The sequence below is a fragment of the Elephas maximus genome, chromosome 1, assembly GCF_024166365.1.
Source record: "Elephas maximus indicus isolate mEleMax1 chromosome 1, mEleMax1 primary haplotype, whole genome shotgun sequence".
In the NCBI taxonomy this organism is placed as follows: domain Eukaryota; kingdom Metazoa; phylum Chordata; class Mammalia; order Proboscidea; family Elephantidae; genus Elephas; species Elephas maximus.
This window is the reverse complement of record NC_064819.1, coordinates 161,070,985-161,094,921: the sequence shown is the minus strand read 5'-3', so window position 1 is coordinate 161,094,921 and position 23,937 is coordinate 161,070,985. Positions and strand designations below refer to the sequence as shown.

At 36.7% G+C, this 23,937-nt stretch overlaps 1 protein-coding gene across 1 annotated transcript in view; it reads right to left on the bottom strand.

Annotated features, from left to right (window-relative positions):
- Window positions 1–19,837, bottom strand: part of UFL1 (UFM1 specific ligase 1) — a 35,090-nt gene extending 15,253 nt beyond the window's left edge. The window contains exons 1-9 of the mRNA XM_049897491.1: window positions 19,651–19,837; window positions 18,164–18,309; window positions 17,724–17,752; window positions 16,944–17,041; window positions 16,274–16,388; window positions 13,855–13,985; window positions 6,736–6,794; window positions 2,594–2,740; window positions 1,082–1,257 (exon numbers count right to left, since the gene is read on the bottom strand). Of these exons, the coding sequence (XP_049753448.1) occupies window positions 1,082–1,257; window positions 2,594–2,740; window positions 6,736–6,794; window positions 13,855–13,985; window positions 16,274–16,388; window positions 16,944–17,041; window positions 17,724–17,752; window positions 18,164–18,309; window positions 19,651–19,727 (978 nt within the window). The 5' untranslated portion in view covers window positions 19,728–19,837. The remainder of the gene's footprint in view (window positions 1–1,081; window positions 1,258–2,593; window positions 2,741–6,735; window positions 6,795–13,854; window positions 13,986–16,273; window positions 16,389–16,943; window positions 17,042–17,723; window positions 17,753–18,163; window positions 18,310–19,650) is intronic.
- Between the last annotated feature and the right edge of the window lie 4,100 nt (window positions 19,838–23,937).

The following is a 23,937-nucleotide window of genomic DNA, read 5'->3' as shown; positions in this document are numbered from 1 at the left end:
GAACCATCCATACGCTGATAACCTCCCAAATTTCCAGTTTCATCATCACTTTGAGCTATAGAAACATATATCCTACTGCCTACCTAACCTCCCACCTGTATGCCTAACAGGCATCTCCAACATAACACATCCGAAACAACACTCCTGATTTGCAGCTGCCTGCCCCAGATTCCCACCCTCCATCTACTCTTTTCCCATTCTTTCCTCCATTCCAATTAATGGTACCACTCTCCACACAGCTCATCAGGCCCCGAACCTAAAAGTTCACTCTTTCACACCCACAAACAATCCAGCAGCGAGTTCTGATAACCTTACCTACAAAACGTACTTTTTTTAAAGCTCTTTGCACTGTCTGAAATTATCTTATCCTTTTCGTTGTCTATCTCCCCTCAATGAACGTGTCCCTCCTGAGGATAAAGAGCTTGTCTGGATATCATATCTCCAGCAAGTAGAATGGTGCCTGCCATACACAGGTATTTAATATAATTTGTGAATAAATAAACACTTAAATATGGAGTCTTTGGGAACTGGTGTATCCAAAAGAGGGGATTTTCTGCGTTACAGAGACAGTTTGGATCCTTACTGGTAAATAATAGACTGGCCTTTTGTTTCCTCCTTCTCACGTGCACTATCTTTTGGGATAATGAAGGCCAGGTCAACACTACCAGTGCATAGGCAGACTGTGCTAATATGTCAGCAGATATTAACAGACAAGAGATAAACAAATGCTACAACATGCCTGATGATAGTACAATTGTAAATTCTTGAATAAAACTGTGACGAGTTTCATCAATTTCTATGGTTTATATGACAGGATTGACATGACTGATTGATACACATATATGGATTTTTAGAATTCTGGATATTGACTATCCACATGTAGAATGTTACTTTCTACTTCAAAAGCCAGAAAGATTTCAGCAGACAATAATTAAGATTATTTTTGTTGATACAATGACAGTTATAATTTGGCTCTAAAGCCAAGACCACCTTTTATCTTTCTTAAAAGAGTCACTTCTTAGTGAAATTATCACTTGCCATTGGTTTAAATAAAAATTAAAAAGAAAAAGATAAAACATACTGCAATATCAACCCATGTTCCAGAGCTGATGGCTTCCTCTACCGATGCTTCCACCTGATCCACAAGTCCTTGACCAACACAAGCTTGTTTCAAAAACAGGAGCTGTGTAGTCTTGTATCTTTTCTTTATGTAGCTTACAGCATCTGGGATTCCAAGTCTGGACAATGCATCAAATTCTAGAAATATATCAGAAAGTTGCGACAGGGCAAAAAGAACTGTCAGTCACTCATATCTTTTAGCTGAAATTTTAAGAAAAAGTTAAGTTCTAACAAAAGCTATTTTTTCATTGTAAATATATTGTATTCTAATCTGTTTTAGGAATAAAGCATAAAGATATACCACAGCCTATTCCCTGATTATCTTATCTTACCAAATTTTTAATACTAACTATATTTGTATAAAAATTAGTTCAAGTACAACCTCAACACTAGCTTTGTCATTTGCTCTCCAATTGAGGGGGGTGAAAGGAAAACAAATGAGAACTAAAGAGCAATAAAAGCAGAAATAGATGTAAAGGACAGGGTAACGGTTTAGTGCGAAAATAAGAACTGGAACTTATTTTGCTTATTAGAGTTAATTAAGGGAATGGAATCTATTTTTCAAAATGTTTCATCAGACCATTAGGACAAAGTAATTCCCCAGTCTAACTTAAACTACAAAAAGTTTCAGCATATATAAAACAAAACACAAGGACTTAAAAATTCCATCCATTAAGGTTATTAAAGGTATCCATGTCCTCCAAATAATCTTACTCAAGAAAATTAGTTATAACAAACTTCTAATCCAAGTTCATGTGGGCTGAAGAAACTGAAAAGTATATTGTGAACAGTGAAGAAACCATAATCAAATGCTGGTATCGGAAAATATTTAAATTGTCTGAACACACTAATGACTTATAAGCTGATTATTGATAAGGCAACTAATCTGTTATGTAGTTTGACTTGGGTTATGAAGTTGATTAAAATAAGCGATCTGCATATATATTTTTTTGCTAATTTTTTAACGACTAAATTCAATCAACTTTATCGAAACAATAGCAGAACCACAGACACAGGATTGAGGATAACTTCAAATGTTTATAAATTTTGAGTAACTAATAAAAATGAACACTCAAAAGCTGTTAGTAAAATATTTCTAAGATTATATAATAGAAAAACTGGGCATTTTCATGCAATACAAGAAATAATAATTACAATTAACTTATATGAATTAAAAATACATGAAGTTATAGTGGTATCACCTTATTATCACTGGAAAATTGGTAACAATCAATACCAGCTTTTGGCCTTTCTACCTAACAGCTGTTCGATAACTAAGGGATTAAACTCAGTTCCAAGATCTATGAAAACCTGTAGTATGACTACCTTTATACTCAAAGGCAACCATTATAATCTGCTGGCCAACAGTAAATGAAGTGGCTGTGGACTTCTGGGCTAGTACAATACTTTCTAAGAATGTGTTTAGTGTTAGAAATACATTTTAGTTTCACATAAAAGCAAAATAGTTACTTACCTAGATAGCCATTTTGCCTGAAAAAGGAATCCACCCAAGTACTCTGTGTTCTGGAGTAGATGTCAGGGACAAACACCGCTTTATCCTGTCTCCCACCAACCACGGTGCCTCTTAAGCGTCCACTAGTAACAAGTTCCTCAAGTACAGCTTAAAACAAAACCAAGCGAATGCAAATAAACTAAAGCAGGCATAAATCTCAAAAAGTAAAATACTGTATTTCACAATTTAGATATTCTTACCCTTTTAAAAAGCAAATTAAAGTTTAGGAGCATAATGAAGACATGGTATTTTAGTCAAAACTTTCCTGCCATTTATGAGAATACACAGGTCATAAATCCAGGGAAATTTTGGTAACTGGCTATAGGTGCTGAAGTTGCAACTCAAACTAGTAAATATTAACATACTGAATTTTTTTAGTTTGATTAATTATGGAAAAAACCAGCATGCCATTATTTATCTCATTTTTCTTAAAGTGGGTGACTAAACACTTTGGGCATAGGTAACATGCAATTACTAGTGCTATCAGCTGCAATTTTCTACTGTTAGACAAAGTAAGACATCTGGATTATCTTAGAATTAGCAATGTAAAATAAAACCATGAATATTTTTATAAGTTATTATATTTCCATTGTTTAAACTGAAGCAATGAACTTCAGGTCTACTATAAGAGAAGTATAATTCAGTGATTAAGAGGATGAGCTCTGAAGCCAAATAGCTTAAATCCAAACCTCAACTTTGTAACTTCCTAGTTATGAAACACTGGCTAAATCATTCAACATCTTTACGTCTCCATTTTCTCATCCATGAAATGATAACAGTAACATTTTAATTTTTAATTTGTTTTAAACAACAAAAAAATATTTTTAGTTTAATGTCCATAATCTGGGGGGAAAAAAAACAGCAAATGAAAATTAATTTTTGGTTCTGTGCTTGAATTTTTTGTTTCCATTCTGCATTTTAGTTTCTACATTTGCACAGATATATTAGTTAAAAAATCAAATCTTTGCTTTTAAAAATTAGTTCAGAAAAGCTTGTTGTTGTTGGAGTTTCCCATAGAGGCAATTCTGTTTCCTAGCAACCCTATAGGATAGTGTAGAACTGCTCCATAGGGTTTCCTAGACTGTAATCCTTTCGGGAGCAGACCACCAGGTCTTTTTTCCTGCTATCGGCTCGTGGGTTTGAACTGCTCACCTTTCGGTTAGAAGTCAAGTAGCCAAGCCATGAGGGCTACTTCCAGAAAAGCTTAAAAAAAAAAAAGAACCCAAACCTCTTAAGAGCTTCACAACACATACTCAAAAATACAATAAAAAAATTATTTTGGGGATACTACCATGTTGCTTGAATGCTAAGCATATATTTTTATTGCTATAAATGCTTAGTAAAAATTTTTCTTAGTATAGGCACGCCTCATTTTATTGAGCTTCACAGGTATTGTATTTTTTACAAACTGAAGGTTTGTGGCAACTCTTGCATTGAGGAAGTCTACCGGCGCCATTTTTCCAAAAGTATGTGCTCACTTCATGTCTCTCAAATTTTAGTAATTCTCACAATATTTTAAACTTTATTATTATTATTATCTCTGTTATGGTGATCTGTGATTAGTGATCTTTGAAATTATTATCATAATTGTTTTGGGGGCGCCATGAACTGCACCCATATAAAATGGCGAACTTAATGGATAAACGTTGTGTGTGTTCTAACTGCTCCACTGACTGGCCATTCCCCCATCTCACTCCCTCTTCTCGGGCTTTCCATTCCCTTAGACACGATAATATTGAAATTAGGCCAATTAATAACCCTACAATGGCCTCTAAGTGTTTAAGTGAAACGAAGAGCCCCACGTTTTTCACTTTAAATCAAAAGCTAGGAATGATTAAGCTTAGTAAGGTAAGGTAGCATGTCAAAAGCCAAGACAGGCTGTAAACTAGGTCTCTTGCACCAAACCATTAGCCAAGTTGTGAAAGCAAAGGAAAAGTTCTTGAAGGAAATTAAAAGTGCCACACTAGTGAACACACAAATGCTAAGAAAGCCAAACAGCCTCATTGCTGATACGGAGAAAGTTTTAGCAGTCTGGATAGAAGATCGAACCAGACACAATATATATTCCCTTAAGCCAACGCCTAATCCAGGGCAAGCCCCTAACTCTCTTCAATTCTATGAAGGCTGACAGAGGTGAGGAAGCTGCAGAAAAAAGTCTGAAGCCAGCAGAGGTTGGTTCATGAGGTTTAAGGAAAGAAGCTGTCTCCATAAAAGCACAAGATGAAGGAACAAGTGCTAATGTAGAAGCTGCAGGAAGTTGTCTAGAAGATCTAGCTAAGATAATTCATGAAGGTGGCTACACTAAACAACAGATTTTCAATGTAGATGAAACAGCCTTATACTGGAAGAAGATGCCATCTAGGACTTTCATAGCTAGAGAGGAGAAGTCAATGCCTGGCTTCAAAGCTTCAAAGGACAGGCTGGCTCTCTTGTTAAGGGCTAATGCAGCTGGTGACTTTAAGTAGAAGCCAATGCTTGTTTGCCATTCTGAAAACCCTAGGGCCCTTAAGAATTATGCTAAATCTACTCTAACTGTACTCTATAAATGGAACAACAAAGCCTGGATCACAGCACATCTGTTTACAGCATAGTTTACTGAATACTTTAAGCCCACTGTTGAGAACTACTGCTTAGAAAAAAAGATCCCTTTCAAAATATTACTGCTTATTGCCAGTGTACCTAGCCACCCAAGAGCTCTGATGGAGAGGTACAAGGAGATTAATGTTGTTTTCGTGCCTGCGTAACACAACATCCATTTTGCAGCCCATGGATCAAAGAGTAATTTTGACTTTCAAGTCTTATTATTTAAGAAATACATTTCATAAGGCTGTAAGTTGGAATCAACTCTATGGCAATGGGTTTGGCTTTTTGTTCTACAGCTGCCACAGGTAAGTGATTCTTCTGATGGATCTGGTCAAAGTAAGCTGAAAACTTTCTGAAAAGGATTAACCATTCTAGATGCCATTAAGAACGTTTGCGATTCATGGGAGGTCAAAATATCAACATTAACAGGAGTTTGAAAGAAGTTGATTTCAACCCTCATGGATGACTTTCAGGAGTTCAAGACTTCAGAGGAGGAAATAACTGCAGATTTGGTGGAAACAGCAAAAGAACTAGAAATGGAGCCTGAAAGTGTGAATAAATTGCTATAATCTTATGATAAAACTTTAACAGATAAAGAGTTGCTTCTTACGGATGAGAGAAGACAGTGGTTTCTTGAGACTGAATCTACTCCTGGTGAAGATGCTGTGAGCCACTATTGAAATGACAATGAGGGATTGAGAATACTCCATAAACTTAATCAATAAAGCAATGGCAGAGTTTGAGAGCACTGACTCGAATTCTAAAAGAAGTTCTACTGTGGGTAAATGCTATCAAATAGCATTGAGTGCTACAGAGAAATCTTTCATGAAAGGAAGGATCAATTGACGTGGCAAACTTCATTGCACCCTGATCAGTCAGCAGGCATCAACATCAAGGCAAGACCCTCCACTAGTAAAAAGTTTATGACTTGCTGACAGCTCAGATGATGGTTAGCATTTTTAGCAATAAAGTAATTTTTAATTAAGGTATTGCCTTGTTTTGTTAGATATCATGCTGCTGCACACTTAACAGACTACAGTACTGTATAAACATAGCTTTTATTTGTACTGGGAAACCAAAAACTTTGTGTGCCTTGCTTTAACATAATATTCGCTTTATTGCGGTGGTGTGGAACTGAACCTGCAATCTCCGAGGTAGGCCTGTAATTAAACACGTACTTTCATGCTAGAAAATACAGTGAAATACTGTAAGATACAAAGTAAAAATTATTCTTAATCACACAATTTTTTCAAATCCTTCTATATATGTACATGCATAACAGGATACACTATATTTATATAGTTTTTTTTTTTTTTCATTCCATTCTTCTGGGGCAGCCAATGCTAAATGCTTCATGGGTAAACAGACAGACATAACTGGTATATAAAAACTTTTTAAAACCTGGACATAATTTAGTTACATCAAGTTTTAGACTAATAGAGGAAAAACATTAAAATTAATAAGCTTTATAATTAACATTCAGTAGCTAATTAAGGACATATAACTTAAGCCAAACTCACAGTAAAGAAGCTGCTCCTGAAATCCATATTTTGAAATCAATGGATTTACTGCTGTAGGCCTTTATGGACAGGAAAAAAGAAAACAAAAAACCTCTTACTCATTGTACAGTTACACATATTTATGAATTAAAAAAACAAACTAGGATGGACTTTATGAAAAACACAAGTTAATTTAAAAGGAAAACAAATAAAAAATTGCACCAAAGTTTAAATCTTTAATCAGAATTAAGCTTCTGAAACACCAGGGAAATTATCTATTTTCCCAATCCAGGATCGATTTTTCTTTGCCATTCCACCAAATTTTCACCTCAGATTTAGTGATACTTCACTATTTATTCTACCCTTTACTGTATATTTGTTTTTCTTCATTCTGTTCTTTCTATCTGGGAGGATCTTGCCTCACCTGGGAATACTCAGGTCAATGTTAAATATGATTCCATTTTGAAGACAAGTGAAATTATATATGCACTGAAAAGAATTTGGAAAGGTATACTCCTAAATTAGAGTGGATGACTGGGAAGGATCTGTAAAATACTCTTCTATGCCTATCAGTATTTTCAGTAATGACTATGCATTTCTTTTTAAAACAGCTTTAATAAGATATAATTTTAAATACCATAAAATTCAATTATGTTCAAATTCATAAAATTACAAAATTCAATTCCATAATCTTAATGAATTTATAGAGTTGCAATATTATCATTACAATCTAGTTTTAGAACATTTCCATCAAACCGAAAAGTTCCTGCATACCTGTCTGCAGTTAATTCCTGCTGCTACCCCTAGACCCAGGCAACTACTGATCTGCTTTCTCTCTATTAATTTGCCTTTCTAGACATTCCATATAAATGGAATCAATATGTAGTCTCTTCTGTCTGGCTTCTTTAGCGTGTTTTTCAGGTTCATTCACTGTGACTCATGTAACAGTATTTAGCTCCTTTCTATTGATGATTAACATTCCATTTTATGGATATGACACATTCATTTATCCACTCATCACTTGATGGATATCTGGACTGTTTCTAGTTTGGAACTATCATGAATAATGCTGTTACGGACATTCCTGGCTTTGTGTGGACATATGTTTTCATTTCTTTTGGGTAGATTCCTATAAGTGCATTTCTTTCATAGTAATTCTGGTTTTTTCTTTTTTTTTAAAACTAAAAAGGAAACTAAAAGAGGGCCTACTTTTTTTTTTCCAACCATAATTTTCTTTTCTGCTTAGCTTCTTTGAAGCCAATTATGCCTGCCCTATAGTTTTTTTTTTTTTTTTATAGTTTAGGTTTGTCTGTGTTTTACTTATATGCATGTAAGTGAAAGACTTTTAGGTATTTGCTATGAAAAAAAAAAACAACAAAAAAAACCCAAACCCGTTGCTGTCAAGTCGATTCTGACTCACAGGGGTGATTCAAACTATGTAAGTCCCCAAAAGAAAAAAAAAAACAAACTTATTGTTGTCAAGTCTGTTGCAACTGATAGTAACCCAATAGGACAGAGTATAACTCCACCATAAGGTTTCTAAAGAGCACCTCGTGGATTCAAACTGCCAACCTTTTGGTTAGCAGCTGTAGGTCCTAGCCACTACACCACCAGGGTTTCCCCTAGTGTTGATTTATTAGGATGCTGTAAGCTTTCTCTATAAAGAATTGGAGAGTAGAAATGGTTGTCTGAAATAAATACTTAAAATCCCTATATTGAGGGAATTTTGACTACATTATTATTTGTACCAAATTCTTATGTGGGTCAATTTGTTTTCTATTAAACTGTTTTACCAATTTTTTTAGCTAAACCATCTGGAATCCCAAAGCCAACTTGTGTAGGTGTTCTGTGAGTTTTGCTCACCTCTGTTTATCTTATAACTATTAAAAACGTCTCATGTTTTATTTTATTGTCTGTGTGTTTTCTGTTCCCTTCTATCAGAACACATTCCTACAAAAAAGTAGAGGGCTCCCTGATGGGGATTTTTTATAAGTTTCTGGGTGCACAACTTATTGTGGGTGTTCAACAAATGTTGAATTGTACAAATTCCTGCCTTTCTTCTTTTCTTTGGTACAATGGAACTTTGCTGATTTTTTATTTCATCTTGTAATATAATTTAGTAGAAATCTCGCTCTTCTCACCTGCTTCTGCTCTTCTTTCAGGCTACTTATGATAATAATAAACAGAAACTCTTTTATGATCATCATGCAGGTGTTTTCTCTGAAGTAAAACCAGGTGGGGTCGTTCCTTAGTTTTAGGAGGCAAATCTTAGCTATATGAAGATACAAGGCATTAATTGGAACTACCCGAAAGCCACAGGGCCTAGCAACATCTTTTGAGGCTCAGAACTTGTTCTCTCTCATGGTCTGATAGCACCTCCATGCAGAGGAACTCAAGGCTACTACGAGTCAGAAAAACACTATTTGCTGATCTTGATGAAAATTATACTGGCTACAATAATGAGTCAAGGAAAAAAGATAAATATTTGTCAATAGGAAAAACATATTTTTTAAATTAATTAATACGTGTACAGGGTACAAAAAAGTTACAAAATGATGTGCAGTGAATAAGTGAATCTCCCTTTATTCCTATCACTTAGCCACCCAGTTCCTCTCCCCTGAAACAATCACCTTTTCTTGTGTTAGAAGGGCAATCTGGTACAGGCTGTCAGAGTACGTGGAATAAGAAGGGTATCGATGTGCAGAAGTGGGCTGCAGCAGCAATGGGAGATCAGTCACATAAAGGGAGATTAATCAAGTAAGTAAATGCAATAAGATAATGGGGGCTACGCTTCCCACAGATGCAAAAGAGACTTACAAATATAGAAAAGGAGAAAATGAGAATGAAGCTTATGCTGTTGGACTAGAATAGGAGGTATCAGTATGAACTCACAGTTTCCAATGAACAAAGATATACAAATATAAAGAAATAATAGATAACGAGCTATAGAAAAAGAACTGTTTTGTTAGCCGTGGTCAAGTCGATTCCAACTCATGGTGACCTGTGTGTGCAGAGTAAAACTGCTCCCTAGGGTTTTCAAGGCTGTGACCTTTTGGAAGCAGATCACTAGGCCTGTCTTCCAAGATGCTTCTGGCTAGATTTAAACCGCTAACCTTTTGGCTAGTAGTTGAGTGCTTACCTGATTGTGTCATCCAAGAACTCCATGGAGAAATACAGATATAAAGGTATAGATATGTATGTATGTGTGTGTGTGTGTGTGTGTGTGTATTTCCTGGCTTGTCTACTGAGAGGGCCTGGAACAGTGAAAAGCAAATAGCAGTGAGCAATGCAGTACCCAGACTAGGGGTTCTAAATACCATTCTCTAAGAGGAACTAGCATTCCCTTGGAAAAATGGCTGATTCCAGGGCTGGAACAGAGAAGGTGTGTGCTGAGCCTGGAACATCTTATTATGCCAGGAAGTAAGGAAGTGCTTCAAGAATAATGGGGACACGTCAAAAGATCACAGGAGCTAGCTAAAGGGGTTCCCACTGGCTAAATAAGAATCAGTTTGAAAATTTAAATGACAATAATAAATTATAACCCAATGAATAAAACAGGGATCCATGAGTCCACAGTGATCAAAATAAATAAATTAAAAGTTTGATGTAGACCCCGGAGGTCATGGTCCCTAGGCCTTCTGTTAGCCCAAGACAGGAACCACTCCCAAAGCCAACTGTTCAGACAGGGGTTGGACTGGACTATGGGATAGACAATGATACTGATGAAGAATGAGCTTCTTGGATCAAGGAGACACATGAGACTATGTTGGCATCTCCTGTCTGAAAGAGATGTGAGGATAGAGGGGGTCAGAAGCTACCCGAATGGACATGAAAAGAGAGTGTAGAGAGGAGTATGCTGTCTCATTAGGCGGAGAGCAATTAGGAGTATATAAGAAGGTGTTTATAAATTTTTATATGAGTGTCCGACTTGGTTTGTAAACTTTCACTTAAAGCACAAAAATTAAAAAAAAAAAAAAAAAGAAGCAGCACAATTCTACTTTGCTAAAAATAAAAAAAATTTGACGTAGAACAGGATAATTTTCATGGTATCAAGATACTCTATTCTGAAATATTTATTAATTACAAAGGAAAAATGAGTAGCTTTATGAGAAGCCTGGGAGGCATCTCCTTATTAAGTGATCACAATGCAAATCATCAGTGACTGGAAAAAATCTAAAATGTGTGTCACTTGTTGGGATTCAATGACAAGAACACAGTGTCACTTCTGTGACGTTCCTGCCAAAGACGTAAAATCTGAGAATCAGCAAGAAAAAATAGCAGACAAGCAAAACGGAACTCTCTACACGATAACTGGCCTGTGTTCTTCCTAAGTGTCAAGGAAAGACTAAGTAACATCAGATTGAGGGAGACTAAGGGGTGTATTAAGTGCAATACATGGCTCTGGATCCTTTGTTTATGAAGGACATTACTGAAACAACTGGCAAAAAATGAATGGAATCTGAGGATTGGATGGAAGTAATGTATCAATGTTAATTTCCTGATTTTGATGTTTGTATTATAGTTATATAAGACAATGCCCTTGTTTACAGGGAATGTAGACTAAAATATTTGTGATGGGACATTACAATAATAAGCCAGGGGAAAAAAAGTACTGTAACTACACTTGCAATTTTTCTGTAAGTTTGAGATGAAGGGAGGAAAGGAGGGAGGGAGGTGGGAGGGAGAGAGGAAGGAAGGAAGGAGTTTTGGATTGAATTGTGTCCCCCATATATATGCTATAAATCCTAACCCCCTATATCTGTCATTATAATCTCATTTGAGAATGACTTTTTCTTTGTTAACAAGGCAGTATTAGTGTAGGGTGTGTCTTGAGTCAATCTCTTTTGAGATTTAAAGAGCAGATTTGGCATAGACAAGTAAGCAGAGATGGGAGAAGAGAGATGCCACGCTACAAGATGATCTTCCAGGAGTAAAAGCCCAAAAGTGACAAGGATCTCCAGAGTGAACAGAAAGAAAGCTTTCGTCCTAGAGCTGGCACCCTGAATTTGCACTTCTAGCCTCCTGTGAGAAAATTAATTTCTTTTTGTTAAACCCACCCACTTGTGGTATTTCTGTTATAGCACCACTAGCAGTGGTTAAGAGTTCAGTTCAAATCCACCAGTCGTTCCTTGGAAATCCTATGAGGCAGCTCTACTCTGTCCTATAGGTTGCTATGCGTTGGAATCGAATAGATGGCAGTGGATTTGGTTTTTTTAGTAGATAACCAAGGCAGGAGGAGAAGAAAGGAAGGCAAGCAGGGAGTGAAGGAAGGAAGGAAAGAAAGGAAGAAAGAAGAAATTCATTGCATTAGACTGCAAGCTCTCCCTTCTAGACCTCCTAGGTCTTTAAAGGTAGGATATCTGTCTCTGAAGGGAGAATTTCTGTTATTTTTCTACCCTCAGTTCCTGGCATGTATTGGGCAGTTTGTGGAATGACATAAAGAAATCACTGTGGCAGCAATGTAATGAATAACTGGAAGATGGTAAGAGTAGAAGAGAGACTGGTTAGAAAGCTACTGAAATAGTCCAGGTAAAAAATGGACTGGTGTAGTGGCAATAGTGATGTCAGAGAAATAAAGATTACATAAATATTTAAAATAGAGAATTCAAAAGACTTGAGGTTCTAGAAGGGGAAGGAGGAGGGAGAAGATGGCATAAAGGATGACTTCTAGATTTCTGGCAAAAACAACTGGACGATAACATTTACTGATAATGGGAACGTAATAGGATGAAAAAATTCAGCTGGGGGGAGGTGGTCCAGAGATGATGAGTTATTTTAAATATGCTGAATTTGGGGCAGTTGTGAAATATTTAGTAAGAAAAGATGCTCTGTAGATAATATAGTGTGAGTTTGAAATTTAAAAGACAGGTGAAATTATCTTAGAAGACACTGTAGGACTGAGAAGAAAAGATGGCCTGACATAAAACTTTTAAGGCTAGGGAAAGGAGGAAAAGCCAGAAAAAGTGAAGGAGAAACCAGTGAAGTGTGGTGTTCAAAAAAAGAAAAAAGGGGAGAAAGTATTTCAAGATGTAACTGCAGTTAAAAGCTGCTACAAAGTGACCAAATACCCAGGGATTTAATGATATTTACTCAATGCTGGGTCAGTGATAGAAGCCAAATGATCAGTTGAGCAGTGATGGAAAGGAAGAAAAGTGAGAGGGTGAATGAAGATGTCAACTCCTGAAAGGTTAACTGTTAAGGAAAAGAATAAACAGTGGTAGTTGGAATGGAATATGGGGTTTAAGAAGGTCTATCTGTTTTAAGATGGGAGAAATTTTACATAATTAATTGCAGGTGAACACAAAGCTACTGAGATAAACTGATGACATCAAGAAGTTGATAATCGAAAATGTAGTTTTCTGAAATCTACAGTTGGAGCTTGTCACACGGATCCAAGCATTTCAAAAATTCTTATTTAAGACAAGTTAATGTATTTTAAAACTAACAGTTATTGAACAGAATTGTAGAATGTTATTTGGTTAAAAAAAAACCCATTGGTGTTAAGCCAATTCTGACTCCTATCGACCCTACAGAACAGAGTAAAACTGCCCCATAGGGTTTTCAAGGCCATCAATCTTTGTGGAAACAGACTGTTACATCCTTCTTCTGTGGAATGGCTGGTGGTTTCGAACCACCGATCTTTCAGTTAGCAGCTGAGTGCTTTAACCACTGTGCCACTAGGGCTTCTTTATGGTAAAAAGGGTCCTAAAATCGTCTTTTACAGATGAAGAATCTGAGGCCCGAAAAGGCTGTGACTGACTTACCTGGTCAAGGTCACACAGTCACTATGTGATAGAACTATGACCCATGTTCAGGTCTTCTGACTTTAAACTGCATGCTTTTTCCACCATTCCAGAGTGACCTTAACATACTGTTACGAGAAGCAGTTTTTAAACTACACTTGGTGGAAGCATCCAGGGTCTTGAAGGCAGGAAAGGTAGGAAAGGGGAAGGAGATAGGTGTTGGAGAGAGTCAGGATGCAGTCATCCCATTTCACGAAAACTCCCTTTCTGTTTAATAAACTGGGGTCCTGAATGAGATTTTGTTTAAAAAAGAAAAAAAAAATCACTCACTAGAAAAAAAAAGATCGCAAACTATGATCCAACACATGTAAAAATATATGCTTTAAAACATGCTTACCGGGTAATAGCACTGAAGAGTCCACGGATGCGTGCTTTATGTCGAGCTACAAAAGCTTCAGTAAAAATTACTCCTCTGTTGTCAAGATCAATGTGTCCATTAATAATTCTACCTAGTCGCTGACTTAGTGCCTAAGAGTAAAATATAAAATTTTATTAATCTGAAAGGATACAATTACACATATGCATTTGTAAAAAAAAAAAAACAAAAACAAACCTGTTGCTGACGTGTCGATTCTGACTCAGCATTCTGCATGCTGTTACGTCATGTAATTGAGAAACTTCAACAAGTATAAATTCAAGGATATGTAAGCTAAAAGATTCAGGATCTAGGAAACTTCATTATCTCATGGCAGAGATCAAGAAATGAATGAGTCAAATGGCTAATATGTTAAAAAGCTTAGCTACTTGGTAATAAGGGCTATTTCCAATGCAAAATAAAGTCAACTGTTTTCGAGGTACTCGCAGTTCCCAACATATGCACAGCCAAGACATACTAAAGTGTTTTAGAGAAGACCCTTTCTGGAGTTCCTAGCACGGATGAAGAGAAATTTTCTTTCAAGATTCCTCAAAACCTGGGGAAATGTAAGACCTGGAAAGGTATCTTGCATGATGCAAGTATCAATGAGTTATTTGTGTCTAGAAGATCTACACTGGCTTCCCATTCCACGGCCAAGAGAGAGGTTTCTTGACAATCAGCTTTGAAACTCAAGAAAATATTTCTCTACAACTACACTATGACTAGAGGTAGGTACATCTGAAATAAGTCTGGATATATTTCACATGCCAAGGTGAGTTAAATCTATTTGGGTCAGCTCAGTTGATACTTAATATGATACAGAAAAATGCCTTTCAAAGAACTTCTTAATGAGCTTTCAGAATATAACCTTCATATAAAATGGTGACTAATATTCACAAAAACTAGACCAGAAAAATATTAAGAAACTATATATTTGCAAAATGTACTCAGAAGCACAGTTTCATAAAAAATCATATGGATCTGATCTGGTAAAATACACTTTTACTTTGTAAAAGTGCTTTGAAGATTTTTTTTACACTTCTTGTGATTAACATATATTTGCTTGTGTAAAACAATTTAAATTCCTGAAATGCCATATAAAACATAATATTTATACCTTAAATGGTATTTTAAATGCAATTAGGGGAGTTCACTCTTAAAAAATGGGTGAGTAAATCCATTTGTATTATAAACTAATCTCATACAACCATAGTTTGATAAATTTTGTAACCTGGACTTTCTTAAAGTAAAATATTTCTATAAAGAGATCTGGCTTTTCACTTACTAGTTTCAGGAAGAACAAAACAATCATCATCTTTGTGCCAGATATTTCCCCAAAGAAAAAAAAAAACTTTTTTTTTTTATCTATCATACATATAGAGCATCACTGAAGCCTATGTAAAAGCAGAATTATTTCCATTCTCCAGATATGTAATCCAAGCACCAAGTAGATTAATTAAGGTTAGTGGCATAAGGTAAGTAGCACGTCCTGGGTTCAAATCAAGGTTTATTTAACTGCAATGTCCATGCCCTTTCTGCTGTACCAAACAGACTTCTATAATCCTAAAACGTCAATCTACTTTAAGAAAAAACAAAACAAAAAAAGAAACAGCCTCTATTTTAGGCAGCATTGTTATTACACTGTAAATCAAGAAGTCTGAGTATTGGCCCAAGTACCTAAAGGTAAGAGAATATGTAAGATTCCTTGATTGTTCTTACTATTATACTGATGATTTAAAAGTGGAAAAAAAGTAACATCAGAAGAAAAACTCTTAATCACAATTTCTCTGTCTCAGCATTATTAACATTTTCGGTCAGATAATTCCTTATTGTATGTGTGTGTGGGCGGGGGTATCCTGTGCATTGTATGATGTTTAGCAACATCCCTGGTCTCCACCTACTAGATGCCAGTAGCATCCCCTTCCCCCATTAGTTTTAACAACCAAAAATGTCTCCAAACATTGCCAAATGTTTCCTGAGGGGCAAAATTGCCCCCAGTTGAGAACTATTCTAAATTACAACCTTCATCGATTAGTTCTCAAAATACAACTGGACAATCAGAACTGTAAATATCCTGAATAAAGTTGCTATACAGCTGATATCAGAAGCACTAAATAAACTCATGCACGTATGGCATACTTACTATTGTATCAAGAGCTTAGAATCCATTCATTGTTTTAGGGTCTCTCTAGGTTCAGGAAGATTGTAATCATTTTAACACAGTAAAATCGGAGCCATCAGGTCCAGAAAGTATCTCAAAATACTATACTGTTATAACATCAATATTAAAACACTTGCAAGAAATTAATTAACTAAAAAAAAAATTTTTAAGAGAGTCTGATTTCTTTCTTCCCTTAAAATTCTTTATGTATCTAAAAAGACAAACTTTGAAGAAAAATACCTGTGTCAGAAAGTTCCCAGGAAGGTCATAGGTTTTACATAGTTCTGATATGGTTACTTGACCACTTTCCTGCAATTTATCATTTACCTCTTCTGCTAACCGATCCAAATAGTTCCTAATATTAAAAAAAGAAAGAGAAATAAAGACAATTAGGAATAATTTTATTTTCTATTTTACATTTATGTTGCCATAATGTATGTCCCAAAAGGAATACATATTTCCACTTTCTGAAATTTATAAGGTATGTGTAGGTAAACACCATTCATATTCATAATCTGACAATTATTATTTTTCATCAACGTGACTAAATATAAGGTTAATCAAAATGTTGGAATATTTCTAACAGCGATGATTTTGCAGTCATGTTTCAGCAATATTATTTGGAACAAATCTGCTTTCAGAGATAAGGTCTTATATAAAAGACCACATAAATTACGTTTTTTTGTTGCTTTAAGATAAAAGAAAAAACTTAAGTTTGTACCATATCCAAGTACTCCACATCATCAAATACTTACTTTTTAAGTAGAATGATGTTTACAATAAAAATCAGCATTATAAGAGATCTAAAAAGTGTCTAACTGGCCACCATTGGCCTACATTTAAATATAAACACTATTAAAGAAAAGGAAAAAAAGAAAAAAAATAAAGTGTTCCTAAATATTGTACTTACTCATCTATCAGTTGTCCCAACACTAGCTGAACCTGTTTTTCTGATTTAATAATGTCACCAATTCTATTTTCAATATGAGTCAAGTCCACATTAATAACCTGGAAAATATATACAAATTCTATTAGCGATAGGTTCACACTGTTTCTTAAGTTCTAAATCACATTTAGAACCATACTTTATAAATATTTAGTGTACTTATTCTTAGATATGAAGTTCAAATTGGTTTGAAATATTGTAAAAGCTTCAGTCAAAAAATTACAGGCTTACTATATATTTACTTTTAGTTTTGAACAATTATGCTTCTACTTGCCAGTAAAGTTTATATTAAATAGTATGTTACATTTTCATAAAACAAGATATTATTTCACACAAAATTTGCCAGTCTTTTGGTTACAGTATACTTTGCTGAGGACGTGCACTTCCATTTTTCAAAAATATTTCCTACAGTTTTTTTATATTTCTCCAGTACTTCCACATACTAAAACTATGTAAACATGAAAATCCAGTGATTCCCCCTAAAATTATATAAATCTTGTAATTACATAAAATGATGACTGACCATATTTGGAAAAGAATAAAGCATAAGTAAGTCAACAGAGAAAGAAGCACTTACTAAACTGGTTCAATGTATTAAAAAAAAAATTATATAACTATTTCTTCACGAACACTATACAAAATATGCTACCGATATTAATGAATACTTTTTAAGGCACTGGAAGAATTCATAGTACTGAAAAACTGAAAAAAATCAATGTGAAATTTTATAAATTTAAAAATTACCTGTTGTAGGTCAACAATATTTACTCGACCTTTAAAAAGAAAAGGAAAATCATTTATTTATTTAAATTTATGTGGAAGTATACATCAGTCAAAAATTGTAAATTCCAACAGATAAAAATTTTGAATAGGCATAGTCCCTTTTCTACAAAGAACATGCAATAATTAATGTATTATGAAAAGAAATAGTCAATTCACAGGAAGTAAACATTGCTAAAAATAACAAAAAATACAATTTTGTCAAGTGTCATTTAAGTTCATTTAAATTATTCAAACATTCTTTGCTCTAAACGAGTAGAAATGTTAAAGCTAACTGTCATTAAATAAGAATGATAGCCTATAATTTACAAATAATTTATTATTAGTTATGGCTTTAAGGTGTTATTCTTTTTTTTCCTTCAAAAATAACCAGAAGGGAAAATTAAAAAAAAGGAATTACTTACCACCCCGAACATGTAGCTCATCTTTCATTTCTTTACTAATTTGGGCTGGAGTAATATATTCCTTTCCATCAAGTGTGTGAACTACTTCCAGCTGTTTCTGAGCAATTAATTTATTCACAATCTCAATGCAGTTCCGTTCTGACAATCTAAAAGAAACGAGAAATGTAATATTTTAAAAATTGCAGATACATTTGGTGCACGATAAAACTATCAGAATATATGAAAACAGGCTTTTAAAACAGTTTGGGCAAAGAGTCACTAAGGTATACATTATAAAATATATACCTTTCATTAGTATAACAATACTAGTTGAATAGGGTTTTTTTTTTTTTTAAACACCTCTTGGATGTAAGGAGGTTTACATGCACTTAAATCATCTACTTAATAGGTACACATCATTCTATTACAGATTTCAAACTGGCCCTTTCTTTTCTGGTTTGCTTCCAATCTTCAAATCTGAATGAAAACTGAACACATATAATTCAGACAGGGAAAAAAAAAAAAACAGTCCTACTTTTCAGTTTAACTTTAGCAAAAACAGGAATTTTCCTTTAAATTAAGTGGATAATTTTCTCACTCATACACTTGGTCTGTAGGCTTGCAGGGGATCTGACCTAACAAAACCGCCCAAGCACACTGGCTGTGCAGTAGTTTGCACTCAATGCTACAAAACACAGCATTAACGGACTAATGAATAAAAGCATTGCAGGCAAAAAACAGCCTGTATAAAAAGGATTCTATTACCATTATACGTATATATTCTGTAACATTAAAAAGCAGAGTTATGGTGTTCCAGACACATTCCCCATAAGTTAGTGGATTTGTAGGTAATGTCCGTGGTCTGACAGGTGGGACATGGGTCTGGCCTAAAATATCTGTATGATGGACAAAAAAGGTAAAAAATTTAAAGAACCCACTCACTCCCAGAGCCAACGTAATATTTGCAAAGTACTGTATGTGGGGGTCAGTGGCCTCTTTCAGGGGCACTGGCAGCGCACGGGCTAAGAGCCTGTCTGCTAACCCAAAGTTCAGCAGTTAGAACCTATCAGCCGCTGATCCTTAACCCTATGAGGCAGTTCTACTCTGTCCTGTAGGGTCGCTATCAGTTGGACTCGACTCTACGGCAATGGGTTTGGTTTTGTTTGTTTGCTCCTCTTTCAATCTCATTCTGTCCTCAAATGTCTAGGTCAGAAGGTGTACATCAGGCAATGATGCCACAGTGACTTGGTGGCGGGTGGGAGAGGAGGGGTCAGAGGAGCAATCAATATAGTCCGAAGTCATCGTTGGGGGCAGCGAGCTCCAGGACCTGGCTGGGGAGGATTAGGAGCTCCGGGCCGAGGTGGGATGCGTGATTCCCCGCCAAGAACTGGACTCAGAACCGCGATCAGGCTCGGGGAGGTGGGGATTAAGGGTCTGCGGCCCCAGATCCCGGCGTGTCCGCCCACGGCCTATTTGGGATTCCACTACGGAGAGGGAGGGTCGGGCACCTCTGCGTGGCCTCAGCGAACTGCGCCCGCTGGAAGTCAGCCGCCAACCGCCTAATCTCTTCCCAGGCGTCCGCCATCACGGCCCGATCGCCAAGTTGCGGAGGAACTGCGACACGTCAGCCCAAAGTCCGCGGGAGGCGAGGCCAGGCGAGGCGAGGCAGAACGGGACGCGCGAAGGGACAAGAGACTCCGTGCGCAGCTGCCGAACGCTCGCGGCTCTGCGCCCGGTTGGGCGGGCCGGAAGTGCCTCAGCCCCGCCCACCCGGCTCAGCTACCGGCCGCGAGAGCCGGGTCTGGTTGGCTGCTGGAGAGGGCTGGAGGCGTCCCGAGATCAGAGGGCGGGATGCAAAAGGGGTGCAGAGTTGTTGTTAGATGCTGTCCAGTCGGCGTCGACTTATAGTGACCGTATGTCCAGCAGGAGGAAATACCGCCCGTTCTGGGCCATCCTCATAATCATTGCTATGCTTGAGCCCATGCAGCCGCTGTGTCAGTCCATCTCGTTGAGGGTCTTCCTCTTTTTCGCTGACCCTCTACTTTACCAAGCTTGATGTCTTTCTCCAGGGACTGATCCCTCCTGATAGCATGTCCAAAGTAAAATGTTATCTCAGGCCTTTGTTTATTTTTAATAGGGAATTGTGTTAAAATAAAGACTGGGCCCACAGGAGTGAAGGTAGTTACTCTGATTTTGTTTTTGGATATTGATGAGTAGTAATTCAGTTATTATAAAAGTCGTAGAATTGCTTTCGTGTATTCTAAAACCAAACCAAATCAGCTGCTGCGAAGTCAGTTCGGATTCATAGCAACCTTATAGGACAGAGTAGAACTGGCCCACAGTGTTTCCAAGGAGCTGCTGGTGGATTCAAACTGCCAAGACCTTTTGGTAACAGCCGAGCTCTTAACCACTGCACCACCAGGGCTCCTCATGTGTTCTAGAGCCTACATATTTCTCTTACAGGGGGAGATTACTTCATCAAATAGTGAAGGAATATTATAAACATAAGGTAATGCATGTACATGGCTAGGTACGAAATGGGGGAATCAAGAGGGACTATTATTCTGCCTCCCTATGTGGAAATCAATAAAGGCACTCTGGAGTGCTTTTCTCTTTTACTTCTTTAGCTCAGTTTTTTTTTTTTTTTCAATTTCTTTAATCCTATGCCCTATAGATGGAAACCCTCGTGGCTCAGTGGTTAAGGGCTATGGCTACTAACCAAAAGGGTGGCAGTTCGAATCCACCAGGTGCTCCTTGGAAACCCTATGGGGCAGTTCTACTCTGTTTTGTAGGGTTGCTATGAGTCGGAATCCCCTGGACGGCAAGAGGTTTGGATTTTGGCTTTATGCCCTATAGATAGAGTTGGTGAAGAGAAATTATTTCAGTTCCTTTTCCGTCTCAATACCTTGATTCGGCTGACTCAAATCAAACACCACAAATGTGCTTATCTATTAAGTTTCTCGGCCTGATTTAAAATGCAGGGAGCCCAGTCATAAAAGTTCTTATTAAGTACTGCAGCCAAACAGCAATGCTGTCCGACAAAGTGATGGCTGACCGAGAGGTGGAATGCCAGAAGTCAGAGTCCTAACTTGGAAGACTGGTAAGTGGTATGGTTCCAAAGAGCACCAAGCTTCAAAAGGAACGGAAACATTATTCTAGATAAATCATATAATAAAGAGCATATGTATTGATTCCCTATCAGATGCTATTGAATACGCTGGTGAAAAAGGCAAACATAATCTCTTTATAAAGATCTTATAAATCTAAGGAAGCAGATTTTTAAAAATTAAACAAATACCTCCGATAAAACAAAAGGATAACAATATAACAATAGGGGAAGTATAGGGTACTATGGGACCACTTGACACTCAGACTTCTTGATTACCATATAAGACCCACACAATCAGAGTGGAGCTGACTTTCAGGCAGTATCCTCGGCAGCACAACACATGAGGGATAGCTTCCTATTTCCTAGACACGCCAAGCCCTTTCAGGACTCCAAGTCTTTTCTGCAATGCCTGGCCACTTCCCTTCCCTTTCCCTCCCATGTGATAACATCTGTTTTTCCATGGGAAACCCTGGTGGTGTAATGGTTAAGCGCTACGGCTGCTAAGCAAAAGTTTGGCAGTTAGAATTTGCCAGGCGGTCCTTGGAAACTCTATATGGCAGTTCTACTCTGTCCTGTAGGGCCGCTATGAGTCGGAATCGACTCGACAACAGTGGGTTTTGGGTATTTTTCCATGAGGAACCCTGGGGGTGGAGTGGTTAAGTGCTCAGCTGCTAACCAAAAGGTTGGCAGTTTGAACCTACCAGCTGCCCCATGGGAGAAAGATGTGGCAGTCTGCTTCCATAAAAATTACAGCCTTGAAATGCTATGGGGCAGCTCTGCTCTGTCCATAGGGTCACTATGAGTCAGAATCAATTAGACGGCGATTTTTTTTTTTAATTCTTCTGTTATGTTTCAACTTAAATATAAACTTTCAAAGAAACCTTTTTAACTCCTACAGACAGTTATTCTATACCCCAGGCCCCACAATTCTTTATTTAGTTTTTTTGTTTGTTTGTTTTTGAATAGCAAGTAAAAGGAGACCTGGTGGTTCAATGGTTAAACACTCTACTGCTACCTGAAATGTGGGCAGTTTGAACTCACCAGTGGCTCTGCAGGAGAAAAGACTTGGCCATCTGCTCCTATAAAGATTACAGCCTAGAAAACCCTGTGGTTCTTCATTGTCTTATAGGGTTGCTATGAGTCAGAATCCACTCAGTGGCATACAACAACAACGACAATAGCAAGTACAAGTATATTGTAATTCATTTCCTTATTTATTACATCTCTTAATAGTCTCTGAGCTTCTAAACCCGTTGCCATCAAGTCGATTCCAACTCATAACGACCCTACAGGACAGAGTAGAACTGCTCCATAGCGTTTCCAAGGAGCGCCTGGTGCTAACCTTTTGGTTAGCAGCCGTGGCTCTTAACTACTATGCCACCAGTGTTCCCCAATGTCCTAAGGTACCTCCTAAATTCTCCTCAGCATTTAGCATGACACCCGGTACCTGATATATTCCATAAATGTTTGATATTAACAAAATCCAAACCCTCTGCTGTCAAGTTGATTCCAACTCATTATGACCAAAATATTTGCACTGACTAATAACAACTCATACTCATTAAAAAAAAAAAAATGTTTTGGTGCAGTAAAAACATTCACCTTTATTCCTACAAAGAGGACCATGGGAATAATTCATGGTTCTATTTTCTAGATATTAGACTTGGGGTGTCCAGTAAGGTGGCTGCTAGCCATATGTGGCTATTTAAATTTAAATTAAATAAAAAATGTAGCCTAGTTGCAGTCACCACTTTTCAAGTGCTCAGTAGCTACATGTGGCTTGTGGTCATCGTATGGGACATTATAGAAAAGCATTTTAATCTTTGCAGACAGTTCTGTTGGACAGCTCTGGGCTAGACCTTTGATGTTGAGTCAATTCTGACTGATGGAGACCGCACGTAAGGACACATATTTGTTCAGACCCTGAGATCATGTGACTTAAAGCCGTTGTTTCCACCTAGCAACCACCTACTCCAACTGCAATTTTCGTTATTTTGAATGGAAAATAAGCATTTGAATAGGGTATTTCAGTATTAGCCAACGTCAAATATGTAGTAGAGGAGCATTAAGCAACATAGTGTATGAATAGGATAATAATGAACAGCTCAAGTAGCTATTTAATAAGAAACGGGAGATTCCTTTCAAGAACAAGCTTTGTGTACACTTGGCAAATAGTACTTCTGTTCTCTAGAAAATTTTCTAAAAGCTGTGGTTGTATCTACAGACTTTTAAGCTGAATTTTGACATATGTATGTATAACAAAGACTGATGGTCTTTTTGGCAACAGTAGATATATGATTTGTGACACCATCCTTAGCCGCATTTTTAAGTGGGAAATGTAATAATAAAATATCCTAACATCTGTAATAAGGATTGATGGTTTCACTGATGTGATATAAAATGAGATACCGTAAAGTTCATTCGAGATAAACTTTTAATAAGATTTGAAGCATTTCCCCCTTCTCTACCAAGAAAATAAAAGAAAATCTGAATTACTTTCCCCAACTCAACGAGGAAAGTAAGTCCAAAATGGATACTATCAAAGAAGTCAGTATTTACTATTTGCCATATAGAGGAACGTCAAAGTTCCTTCATAGACATTTGTTAATTACATCACTGACATTATCCTTTTGTAATTAGGATTTGAAAATTATCTTAATCCCACTATCAAAAATGGTAGTAGAAA